Source organism: Lissotriton helveticus, chromosome 4_1, assembly GCF_964261635.1.
Source record: "Lissotriton helveticus chromosome 4_1, aLisHel1.1, whole genome shotgun sequence".
Lineage (NCBI taxonomy): Eukaryota > Metazoa > Chordata > Amphibia > Caudata > Salamandridae > Lissotriton > Lissotriton helveticus.
In genome coordinates this window covers 393,688,973-393,701,327 of record NC_136063.1, presented here as the reverse complement: position 1 = coordinate 393,701,327, position 12,355 = coordinate 393,688,973, and the positions used below count along the sequence as shown (strand labels likewise).

Sequence of the window (12,355 nt, the reverse complement as noted above, 5' to 3'; positions counted from 1 at the left end):
GCATTTAATGAGCCTCGCAGATGGGATCACCTGCACGTTATTCCCTTTTGCGCTCATTTAGCCCGTGCAAGTCCCTCCGGGTATAAGAACGTGTGCATGAAAACACGTAAAATAAGTGCAATTGAGCAGGATCCAGGATCAGAAATTCTATGTGATATCTGCTCCTTATTTTAATTTTACTGTGTGACCATGAATGACGTCGTTCTAAGACGATACTGTACGTTGTAGTATTTTGGAGCCCCTCATCAAAGATTCCTAAATTAACGTGTATGACCATTCTAAGTTGTTCTTCCCATATTGTCTTGTTTTCTCTCTTCCTATACTTAGGAGGGCTGTTTTAATAATATTTCACACCATGCTGCGCAGCCACAGTTGGATTGGGATGAAAAATTGGCACGGGCACCCAAAAACAAAAGAGGCCCCAACTGCAGTTCGCAACCATTCATGTCGAAAATTGTGATTTCTTCTTATTCGTTGCTAGTCAGATTTTTTTTATTGCAAAGTTATTTAAAACGGTTGTGTTTCTTGTGTTTTTTCTCTCATTCCAATGCACAGTATTTGAATGAAACTTCTAACCTCAGAAAGCGGACAGCAGGCACCTGAGGCTTGTCTGTCTAGTCGTTGTGACCTGCTGTGGGGGACAAAATACCTCCTTTCCACACCGACTACTTGTTAATTGCACTGCTCAAAAGACACACCGCTCTCAAAGGCTCACTGACACCTCTGGGGCCCGGGATGGAAGGAGGTCCACCACATGATGCGCGTCCTCCTGACGCCCTATTGTCATTCTGCAAATAACAATTAATGGGCCTAATATGTGGCTCTCAGACTCGTACCACCTAAAGCTGCAGCTCTCTGGAGGAAAATCAGCCCAGGTATATGGAGTTGCTTGATCCCCAGACTAACAAAATACGGACTACAAGCTGGCCTCTGTCACAGGCCCTGTCACGCCCTGCCAATCCGACCCTGAGCACTGCACACCGAAGTTCCTTTGCTGCATTGCATAAAACGGAGAGTGCAGGACAGGGCCAGACCTACCAAGATAAGGCACTGCTGCTCTTTTCCCAAGCAGTGGCGCATAATTTGGCTGCTTTGTACCACGCACACCATTTGAGCACCAGTAAAGTTGTATGTTAGTCTAGCATAAGTTTTATACAATCTATCCAGTACAAAACTCTATCTTAAACTAATTTTAAGGATTTTTCGCAATACTGAACACATGAAAACGATTGGATAAAATAGAACTTTTCTACTACTTTGCGTCTGCCTCAAGGAGATATATTTTGATGCACATACCTCTCTACAAATGTTAATAGATAGTGCCTTGCTTAAATCAAGCGTTTGCAATGCAATAGGTCTCGCATTTGCGAGAGTTAGGGCGATTGGTATTGTAAATGTCAACGTCTTTTTTTATGTGTTTTGGTTTAGGGCGGGGTGGATGTATGTTGGTTGGAGTGAAATGATGTGTTTTGAATTGGATTTGTTAGCTTTCGATTTGTGTGGGGTTGATTTGTGTGGTGTGTAATTTATTAGTGTAGTGGAATTATTATGTGATATGGTGATTAGATAGAGGTAAGAGCTGCACAGACTAGATAGAAAGGAAGATAGATTGAGAGGGATAGGTAGTTTGTGCATGAAGTGGTGATTGAACTCTAGAAAGAGAAGCAGAAAGAGTGAGTGAGAAAGAAGGGGAGAGCAGGCTATAGATGCAAAGAGTGTATGCAGAAGTGACCCTAAGAAGCGGAGGACAGCGTGGGTTTGAGGGAAAGAAATGTTCAAAAGACACATGAAGAAAATTGAGCTTGAAGACCTGAAGTGAACTAATATGAGAATGGCAGGAAGAGTGTGTGAAAGAACAAAAGAGGTGTGAGAGAGAGAAAGGGACTAGAAGAAGGTGCACCCAGTGGGTGGGGGCGTAAGGTGGTACAGGAAGGTACCATGTGTGACTAGGCAGTGTAGAGAGGAGATAGGAAGTGTGAGGGAGGGCTGAGAGGGGGTAGTGGAATTGCGATATGAGAGTGGGTAGTGGCAGTGTGATGAAAGGGGAAGTGGGTGTGGAGTGATGCTGAAGAGATGTGACGGTGCTGAGTGTTGTTGAGGTGGTGCAAAGTGATGCTGAGATGATGCAGCGCTGATGCTGAGTGATGTTGAGGTGGTGGTCATTTAACAGTTAAAAATTGCTGAGGATCATAACCTAGAAAATTGAAAACCTCTATCATTTACATATTGCAACTTGCCTAAGTGCATAAAGAATGTAACCTAGTGACTAGTAATGTTGATGGAGAACAATGAGAATATGAGTATGACGTGTGTTCTACGTGGCATGTGAACTGCGCATGAACTTGCATCCAATCAGAGCTTAGAAAAACACTTCAGCTTCGTCTCGTAGCATCATGTTGTAGCACCACATTACATTTTGACTTTTAAAAGCTTTGTCTGCTATTTGAAATGTTAGCATTAAAAAACCTAGCCCTCTTTAAATGTGTGTTGTAATGAACCTCGAAGATACATTCTAAGTGCATCTTCATATCCCACCAACCTATCATCAAACAGAACGAATCTATCTGATGACAGATATTTGGATTTCTGTTTGTTTCAAATAATTCCTTTTTTTTCCGGCCCACCCCAGAAACCAGCAGAATTGTGAAACAGGAAGTAAACCGTTCACCTTTCCAAACAAATTTAATATCAGGGCACATGAAGCTGCATATTGAGCAAGATCCCCTTCCTTGATAAGGCAGCCCTGAATAGCATTATATGAAAAAACAAGGTTGCAGTTCAGAACGGAAAATATGCAGGTAAGTGGTAGGACTTAGCAATAACACAATGTAGTGCTGACATTGATTTATTATCTTAAGATCCTGTGAGGTATAAACAGGGTTTGCGCTTTCACTTATTGCAGATCTTCCAATGTGTCGATGCTTTTATAGTTTCATTAAGAATATTTCATTGATTAAGTCCCGCAGATCAGTGGTTTGATCACTTTTAAAACAGAGCTGGAAATATGCAAGACATCCTTTGTGTAATATTTACATAATCACTGTGCAAATAAATGGTTCCTCCTTGTACCCCAAGCATGTAATCCCGACTTCTCTGCAGTATATACCACCTGAGTAGGTTTTACAGCACAGCTCACCTCAGACTCAGGTGGACATTGTGCCGGACTGTGCTGTTGTGACGTGTACGCCTTTAGTTTGGTATCAGGGGCGGCTCCTCCACGAGGGCAGAGGAGCTTCGCCACACTGCTTTAGTGCGAGAAGGCCAAAACATAAAATGGTAATAACTTTTGTTTATTACCATGTTATGTTTCTTTCCGCATTTAAGGCGGGACGGCGAGCAGAGCTGCCTGGGCAGGGCAGGGGTGGTTTGCCCACTCCTCAGTATTCAGGACCGGTTTGGTTGGCCCTCTCTGGCTGCCCAAACGAGTCATGTGCACTGTGCACTTCTCCATGCTTGCTGCATTGCAGCCTATATGGAGAACATGCAATCCCCAACAGCCCCTGGCTGGGCGGCATCCCGACCAATCACAACGCTCCAGTGGAGAGTTGTGATTGGTTTAGGGAAGGGGAGGGAGGCTGCCTGCTTCCTGTTCCTGCCAGGGGCAGGCGAGCAGGAGCAGACCGAGCAGTGAAGATGCGTGACACAAGCCGGCAGAAAGGTAGGTTTTAATTTTTATTATTGAATGCCCCCCCTCCACACACGATTCCCCCCACCCCTTGCGACCCATTGCCTACACACCCAACATGACCCCGTGCCCGCCCCCTCCCCCACCCGTGAACAATGAAGGTTCTTAAGTGTCTCTGCCTTTGGTGTACTTTCCTGTACGCAAGAACGTGCAGTAATCATTGCATGGGGTGCAAATAATGTTTGCATGTTCTTAAAAGATGAATCTAGCAGTGACTCTGTATCCCAAAGAGCAACAGCCGGGTGGCGGTGGGGGAGGAGACAAAGATGTGCCCTAACACGAGCGTGAAGCAATGCAATTTTAAACAAGCCAGGAACATATCTTTTTTTTTCTCAAATCGACTAACTGTACTGAGAGACATAAGGAAAGCAGAACTTAAAATGTATATCACAACATCTAATGCACGTGTTGTAATGACAGGAACCTCAAACACAACCGTTAACACAAATTGTCAACGCACAGGCTTCTTGGCCTCTTGTTAGTTTTAATTAAGGGGTTATCTCCCAAGGAGTACAAATACAATTTGCTGAACCACTACAACCACGGACATGTTACTGCACTAAGAGTAGAGATTGTGCAACAGAATTACAAAATAATGGGCAGCAGTTATAAAAGAAGAGATTTCTAGGTCTATAATACTCTGTGAACTTGGTCTGAAAGCAGGGTTAGCCCTTCACTGAATAGAATTGTTTTTATTTCGAAATGATATACTTATGTTTTATATCATAAAAAAAGTTGACTATGTTACATTCAGTCCATACATGGCTAGATCACCTTAGTAGACAACAAACTAGGCCTAATTTATTGAGATATTACTATGGAATAAAAACGCTGAATGAAATAAGTGATTGCTTTTGAAGAGCATAGAGTCTGTGAAGCAGTGAGCGACAGCGGCTGACTTACTATTCTGAAGGTGCCACACAGAAGAAGGAGTAAAGTTTGTGGCGACTTACAAAAGCTATTTTAAGGCTCATTTAGAAAGGAGAGTGGGTGGTTGGTAAGATGTTTCAAAGCAGCAGGGCACTTCTAGTCGCAGTTGCAAAGCTACGAACGCTCTTAAATAGTGGTGCACTTTTCCCAGCATTCATTTTCGGGGAAAACTTGCTTTTTAATTATAGAGAAAGTGTTGATGATCGAGCTACACCTAGCAGTGCTGAAGGACTGATTGATAGGGTTTCCTAAAAAGCAACTACCATGAGAGAAGAGCAGAGAGAAAGTTCAAACACATACCCTTGCTGTTCTTCAAGTGGCAAACAGGTAACTGCTGGAGCCTTTGTTCTCGGCCGGTGGAGTAGACGCAGTGAGGGGCAATAAACCAGGTTTGACCAGACTCCAGTTCACATGCAGAGCCACCCGTGCACCATCCATGGAGAAGGAAACAACAGCAGGCAGCAGCCATGGTAAATTGAAGTGCACCCTTGCATAAAGAAACATGCGAAACATGCGTCAGGCATGAATCTCAGCACCTGCCTGCAAATGCGGGTGCCCATGTGAAATAAAGCATGGCGCCCGTCTTCATTAAACGTATGCGTGGCAGATATTTTGAGGCTCATTTACAAAGGACTGTGGGTGATTGGTAAATAAATTTCAAGCAGCAGGGCACTTTTCTCAGCATTCCTTTTCAGGGAAAATTCGCTTTTTAAGTATAACAAAAGTGCAACGCGCCTTTGTTTAAGACCAAGCTGCACCTAGCAGTGCTGAAGGGTCGTTTGATACAGTTTCCTAAAAATTAACTACCATGAGAGAAGAGCAGCGAGAAACTTCAAACACCTACCCTCGCTGTTCTTCAATTTGCAAACAGGAAACTGCTGGAGTCCTTGGTCTCGGCCGGTGGAGCAGATGCTGTGAGGTGAGGGTCAATAAACCAGGCTGCACCAGCCTCCAGTTCACATGCAGAGCCGCCCCTTCGCCATGTCTTCATTAAACTTATGCGTGTCAGCCCGTAAATTGGGCGGTATGGTAATAAAAAACATAAAAGCGGGCACCGTGCTCAATATGAAGCACGGCGCCAAAATACATACAAGTTACGCAAGTGGTAGCTGGTAAAGTGACCTCCGTGGCCCGTGGTGAAAAAATAAACAGCACAAGTAATGGTAACATGATATTAAGTAAACAAGTAGTCCCCAAAGAACACATAACACTTACGAGTGTAAGAGAACTGTAATTTACCGGTGCTCCTCTAGTAAAACCGGAAATGATGTATCCGAGAGCTAACCAATAATGAGCCAGGAAAAAAAAGTGATGCAGGATTGATACAATTGCAAGAAGCAGGCTGGATTACACTCTGTAGAGTGATTACAGCAGGTCTTGCAGACAACGCATGCGCACTGATGCTCGACCTAAAAAACAAGGTTGGTTGCATGGGAATACCAATGTGACACCCATGGGATGCGCCCGTGATGCAGAATAGCACATAGTTTAGGAAACTATCCTATGCAAAACTAGTGTTGCACTGAAAAGTAAATACCAAGTCAACATTTTGAGTGGGCATTTGGCTATTTTCCCATTTAGAACACATACATTTAATTAAAAACTCTCAGATTTTGGTGCATTGGCTGCAGACAGCAGGGCCCGGAAATGCAGTAATTGGCTCTTAGGGCCATATGTATGAACACATTTTCCCATAGACACAGAATGGGTAAAACCCTTTGATACACATGGCCCTTAGTGTTTCTGAGATCTACTATCAGCAGCACATGCATTATCTTGAGATTTCTCGAGTGAATGAATGTGCTGTAGTTGAGGAAACATTCTTCTTTGGCCCAGCGCACAGAAGAGGAGCATGAGACAGCCCTGCAGCATTATGCTGGTATAGCAGTTCATCCATATAGACCCATGAAAACATGAGCTGCATACACACAATTCTGGACAATGGCGTTGACAGTTTTGTGATATAACAATTGTTATGGTAGACTTGAATAATGAAAAAAGAACTAAATGTTTTCTCACCACTCCTTTTTCCCATACTACAGACATCCTGTCTTCCACGCCATTTAACCCGCTGGGTATCTTGGTAAAATCGTCTTTCCCCAAAGCCTTCTGGCAGGTACTAAAGGTGCAGTTGTCAGTCGCTGCCAGGCTGAGATCATCACTGGAAAATAAATATAATTATGTCTTTACTTATACATCAGAGACGATCCCCTGTTTTTAAGAGCTTAATGGCATTCATTTTTTAAAGTCTCTGTTTCCGAGTTGTGCTGTAATAATCAAAAATGGGACAGATACAGGCTATGCCCAGCCCTACAGAGCTCTTTGAGCCATCAAACATGTTACTCACTCTGACACTTCCTATCCTTCATTCTATGACATCAGTGGGATTTTGAACTGAATGCATTACAAGTCTTCTGCATCAACAGGAGCACTGCTCTACCACATAATTACCTGTGCCACTGTCCTACTAGGTGACATCCCAACGAGTTGTGGGGAGACACGGACTTACCAAGTCACTAACTAACTAACAGGTGTACCTTCCTGCACAAAATCAATCCGCCCCGCAACACAGTCACCCTTGCGCCTGCATTGACGCATTGCAGCCCATTGTGCGCATGCTCAGGGGAAAGGACAGGAATCCACTTTATCTTGTAGATACGGTGCATTACTGCCCATTTGTTTTGCCGCAGGGCAGCACAGCAAGATTCCTTGCTGTGCTGCCCTGCGCCAAAATCTCATAAATGAGGCCAGTGTTTTAAATGGGCCGGTACTCACCGGTACTGAGTACCGGCACTTCTGAATTTTCGTGCCCTCAGTACGGCACTTCTCATTTGCCAGGGAGAGTACCGGTACCACAATAGACCGCACTGCAGGCTCCGGTTGTTTATCTCCTCTAACACAAGTTAGAGATGCTGCTCTGCCTCTCAGGAGCTTGTAAGGGCGCCCGCCAAGCCTCCTACAAAGTCGCTGCTGGAGATTCCAGCAGCGTCCATGTGAATGGCCTGAGTCTGCAGGGGTCTAAGAGGGCTTGCTGTGCATCACGCTGTGACTAACAGTGCAGGGTCTAGACAGACCCTTCACTGTGGGTCGGGTGTTTATCTTTCCGAGGTCGATAATTGGTTTAAGTGACTAAAACCCACAGCAAAACTCAGGCTGCAGAGCCAGTACTTTGCATTACTTTAACTGGAACTGAACATGCAATTAAAGCAGTTTCCTTCAAGATCCTGGCAATTGTTTAAAATGTATTTAAACAACTGTCTGGCGATCCATCGGGTGTGGGGGCAGTTGAACGTATTAATCCTTAAGAACGGCAGCAACCAGGGAGGGAGGTGAAACTGTGGGATCATTAGAAGATTCTTCGGAGCATATGATTTAAAGAAATATAAGGCGTGACAGGGAGGGGTGAGAGATGCAATGGTGTGATAAGTCATTTTTTAAACAAACAGAACACCCGGCGCATAAGCCTCAGCCTGCTCCCCAATGCCTGTAGATCCTCTTTGCAGCAGGTTTGTGGAACAAAGTGTGCAGGCTTTCATAACGAATTTATTAAGAAAAGTATGCCAGATGCAGCCAAGGAACATTTCTGTAAAGTCATAAATCTGGTGCATTTCTTGACTTTAATTTTCCAGACGGCAAATTTAGGGGATGAGTACAGCATGGAGGGGAGAACAAGAGACTTGTGTGTGCCTGTTTTCTGTGAGAGAAAAGGGAGAGAATCAGGACACTCAGTAGATTTTAGAGGGAATGTGTAGAATGCTTGTGTACGTCTGCTTGTTTCTCTGTGTGTGTGTGCGCGCGCGCTTAAGTGTATCTAGTATTGTGCCAAACACCAACAAATAACAGTATGGCATAAAGAAGCAGCAAATATTACAAAACATGTAACTGTTCACATATCATCCAATTTGGGTTTCATTTTGTGTAATGAGTTAACCTGTTTCCTTTACATGAACACATTTCTCATGTGTTTTTCATAGTTGCTGCAACTGATATAAAAGTCATTATGTATTATCATATGTCGCCATAAGCCCCGCCCCTAGCCCCGCCGACTCGTCACGCCTCTAGCTCATATTAATGAGTACCTGCACTTATAATTTTCCATTTAAAGCACTGAATGAGGCCATTAATCATTAAGCTGTGACGGGTGGTAACAAATAAGAACAAAGTGTTGTCGGTGTGCCCATGTATGATTTTCACCTGTCACTCTCACCTCTTCTCTCTTTTGTGGTTCCCTTTGATGTAAGCAAATATTTCCCATTTTCTTCCCATCCTTGAATCACTTTTTTTTTTAAAACCTAGAATAACATAGTTGAGATTAAACATTTCATACTTGCCCATTTTAAGAGTCTGTGAACGCAACAGTACTGAACAGAATGTCCGCTCAAGAATAACAGGTGCAAAACAAGAGGGAGACTACAACTGAGTTTAGTTTCACCACTGTTTTGTAACATTTGCTAGAAACCAGTTTAAAGGGGATACATTATCCCCCAGATTCATCAAGAACACATTTTGCTAATCCTTAATAGCGAAAAATACCGAATCGCTATTAAGGAATAGCAAAATGCTATGCATCAAGAAATCACTAATAAAATAGCAATTTCTGATAATTCCTTAATTGCGAGTCGCAATTAAGGAATATCTCTCCATTCATTCCTATGGGCCTAGAGGCCCATAGGAATGAATGGGAAGACAATCTCAATTTGCTAATCACAATTAGCGATTCGCAAATTGAGATTGCGATTTCAAGGGTGCAGGGGTGTCCTAAGGACACCCTGTTGCACCCCTGAAATGATGTGTGCACATATGTTGCGCACACACATGCCCTTAGGGCATGTGTGTGCGCAACATGAAACTTAGAAAATGCACTGTAGTGCATTTGTCAAAGTTTTTGCAAATTACCATCAAGTTGTACTTCATGGTAATTTGCGTGCCCTAATAGCGAATTCGCTATTTTCTTCACTTTCATGCATTGCATTTAAGGAATCTCAATTTGAGATTCCTTAAATGCAAAGTATCGCAATTTAGCGAATTCTTAATGAGCGATTTTTGCATTTGGGATGATGCATCCCAAATGCAAAAATACCGCTCGCAAAGGGCCAGATTCTCAGAATCTGGCCCTTTGCGAGCGGATTTTCGTTTGATGAATCTGGCTGTATATGTTCCTTGCACAAGCAGGAGTTTGCACGGGGTTCGAAAGAGTGATTTCCACATTAATGTCTGCTTCCCCGTAATTTTCCTCTGAGAAAATTCAGCAAGGCAAACCTCACCTGCATACAGAAATGCCCGGAAAAAGTCAAAACATGCTGAATTTGATGTGTTAAAAAAACAGCTTCTCATGCTATGTGTCATTTCTAAGTTGAAAACTCAGACCCCGGTATTTACTGCACCCAGTAAATATATCATTTAAGGGCAAATTACATTCACAAGGTGAGGTAAATACTACATCCTATATTGTTACCAACTCAAAATCTGAGTTTAAGAGTATTATTCTAGAAAAAAGCTGAAATTGCATAATCCCACATGGGTTCAGATTTCTTGCATTTTAGGAATGCACAAAGGTTTTGCAGGTGTCACCTGGAAAGATGCCACCGTTGCAGATTTCCGGATAAAGTCTTGGAAATGTTTAATACATTTCATGTTTGCATGCAAGAATATCTACATCAAATTTTTGCAAGGAAAAAACGAGCATGTGCAAAAGTACCTGCTTTGTTCTCTTTTTTTCTCCATTGTAAATTAGTTGTTCCTGTGAAGAAGCCTCTTCACCCACCCGATTTATGGAGGGTGGTCCCTCCTCAGGTCCACCCTGGAAAGGGATTTACAGAAGCCCTTGACAGTATTAAATCTACCTCCTCCAGAGCAGGAAGAGACCAAATATGAGTTTTGGGATTGCGCATACACATTAAAGTTTATTGGTTGTCACAAACGTCACAAACGTGCAGCATACTTCAGACCTGTAACGCTAACTCCCTAACCCCTCCTGAGCTTGTAGATCTACCCGCACGACAATCTTTGTGTGTGATTAAATCCTTTTACAAATTGCAAAATCAACATTTGAAAATCAGAAAAGTGTTTTCGCTTATAACAAAGTCTATTTGTTTTAAAAATAGGCACACTGCACTGCATCGTCAGCATTGAAAGAAGGCTTTGAAGTTTGTGATGTAATGCAGGACAAACACAACGTTGGCTCGTGCCCTTCTTACTTGGCCAGCATTTTCATCAGAAAGTCGGGGGTGGATGGGTCGGGCCGGAGAGGCGGTCCCATGACATGGTGTGCAGCGTGGGCCCAGTCCTTGTTCCAGTAGTGAGTGCCGTCCGTGGCCAGACCGGCCGCAAGCGGTTCCCCGAACACCACCTTTCCTACAAGAGTAATATTAAAAGTCACTTGTTTGATTTCATGCATTACTGAATCAGACATACATTAAGAACTTCAGCTGCCCCTTTAGACAATATATTACGCAGTAAATAAGCCTTTGGCTAGCTGACATGCTCCATAGTTGCAAATGCTCTGCAGCTTTTGTGATTTGTGACTTTAAATACTATATTACACGTGAAAGACTTAAAATCTCCGCAATCGGACCTCAAGCTTCCCAAATCAAAATGGATTCCCATCAACGATGAGGACGATTGATGCACGTTCTGCTGTGACTTACTCATGCATTCCTGGTTTACTCCTGGAATTCAGTTGTAAGTCAGACATTCTAGGAAAGAAAGCCACACCCATGTATAAATCAGGTCCTTGGTGTTTTGTATTAGCAACAAAAAGGCTCTGGCTTTCAAGAGGTATACATTCCTAACTGACAGTAATGGGCACCGGACACTCCAGTGCTGCTTTTCAATGGAATAAGCAAAAAGTGCATACATAATTTGAAATTACTCACAATGATTGCGCCAGTGGTAATGAATGCTCTGCAAACACAAACAATGGCATGGCTGTAAACGTGGCAATGGTGGACATGGAAAACGTTTACTCTAGGAGCCCATAAATTGGGGACAGCAGAAAGCAAATGCATTCTTTCTGACATACTCCGCCCCAAACGACATTGGCAACAAGCGCAATGTAGGAGTAAGGCTGTTCGGGTCTATTTAACTGGTCACAAAAGGATTGCATTTTAAGACAGCTAAGGCGGGTCAGGCAGTGCTTAATGTAGGCTGAAATAGAAGAGGGACTCTAAACAGGCTGTGGCCTGAGAGAGTAACTAAGCATTAGAGGTGTGACCTCTGCAACAAACGCCCATCTTAATACATGTAGCCAAAAATATGTGCTTCTTACTCCCCCTCGCCGTCCCCCGACTTCTGGTCCTCACACCCCACCTGGTCTTTTTGCTCTTCTTCATCATCCTCCACCTGGTCTCCTCTACCCTCCTGGTGTTTCTTCGCCTCCACTTCATCATTAGTCTCTTAGTGCTCCTCCTTGTATTTGTCTTCCTCCTATTCCGGGCCCTTCCCCTCTTGGTCCTCCTCTTCCTGTTCTTAATTTTCCTCCTGTTCCTTTTCATACTCCTGGCCTTCCTCGGGGCCTCAGCCTTGTTCCTCCTATTTCTGATCCATGTCCTCTTTGACCAGATCATTCGGGTCCTGGTTTCACTGACTATGGTCATCCTGCTTCTCTCAAATGTTCTCTTCCAGGTCCAGGTCTGTCTCCTCATTCTCTTGGTTTGCACCTTGGTCGTCCTCCTCGAAATGCTCCTGGGTCGCCTTTTTCTGTTCCTATTCTCCAGCCTCTGATTTTTCAGGTCCTGAACT

At 43.5% G+C, this 12,355-nt stretch overlaps 1 protein-coding gene across 2 annotated transcripts in view; it reads right to left on the bottom strand.

Annotated features, from left to right (window-relative positions):
• DPYS (dihydropyrimidinase) overlaps positions 1-12,355 on the bottom strand; it is a 552,352-nt gene that overhangs the window by 31,563 nt on the left and 508,434 nt on the right. For both annotated transcript variants that reach the window (XM_078686894.1, XM_078686892.1), the window contains exons 5-6: positions 10,813-10,969; positions 6,635-6,776 (exon numbers count right to left, since the gene is read on the bottom strand). In XM_078686894.1, the coding sequence (XP_078543020.1) occupies positions 6,635-6,776; positions 10,813-10,969 (299 nt within the window). The remainder of the gene's footprint in view (positions 1-6,634; positions 6,777-10,812; positions 10,970-12,355) is intronic.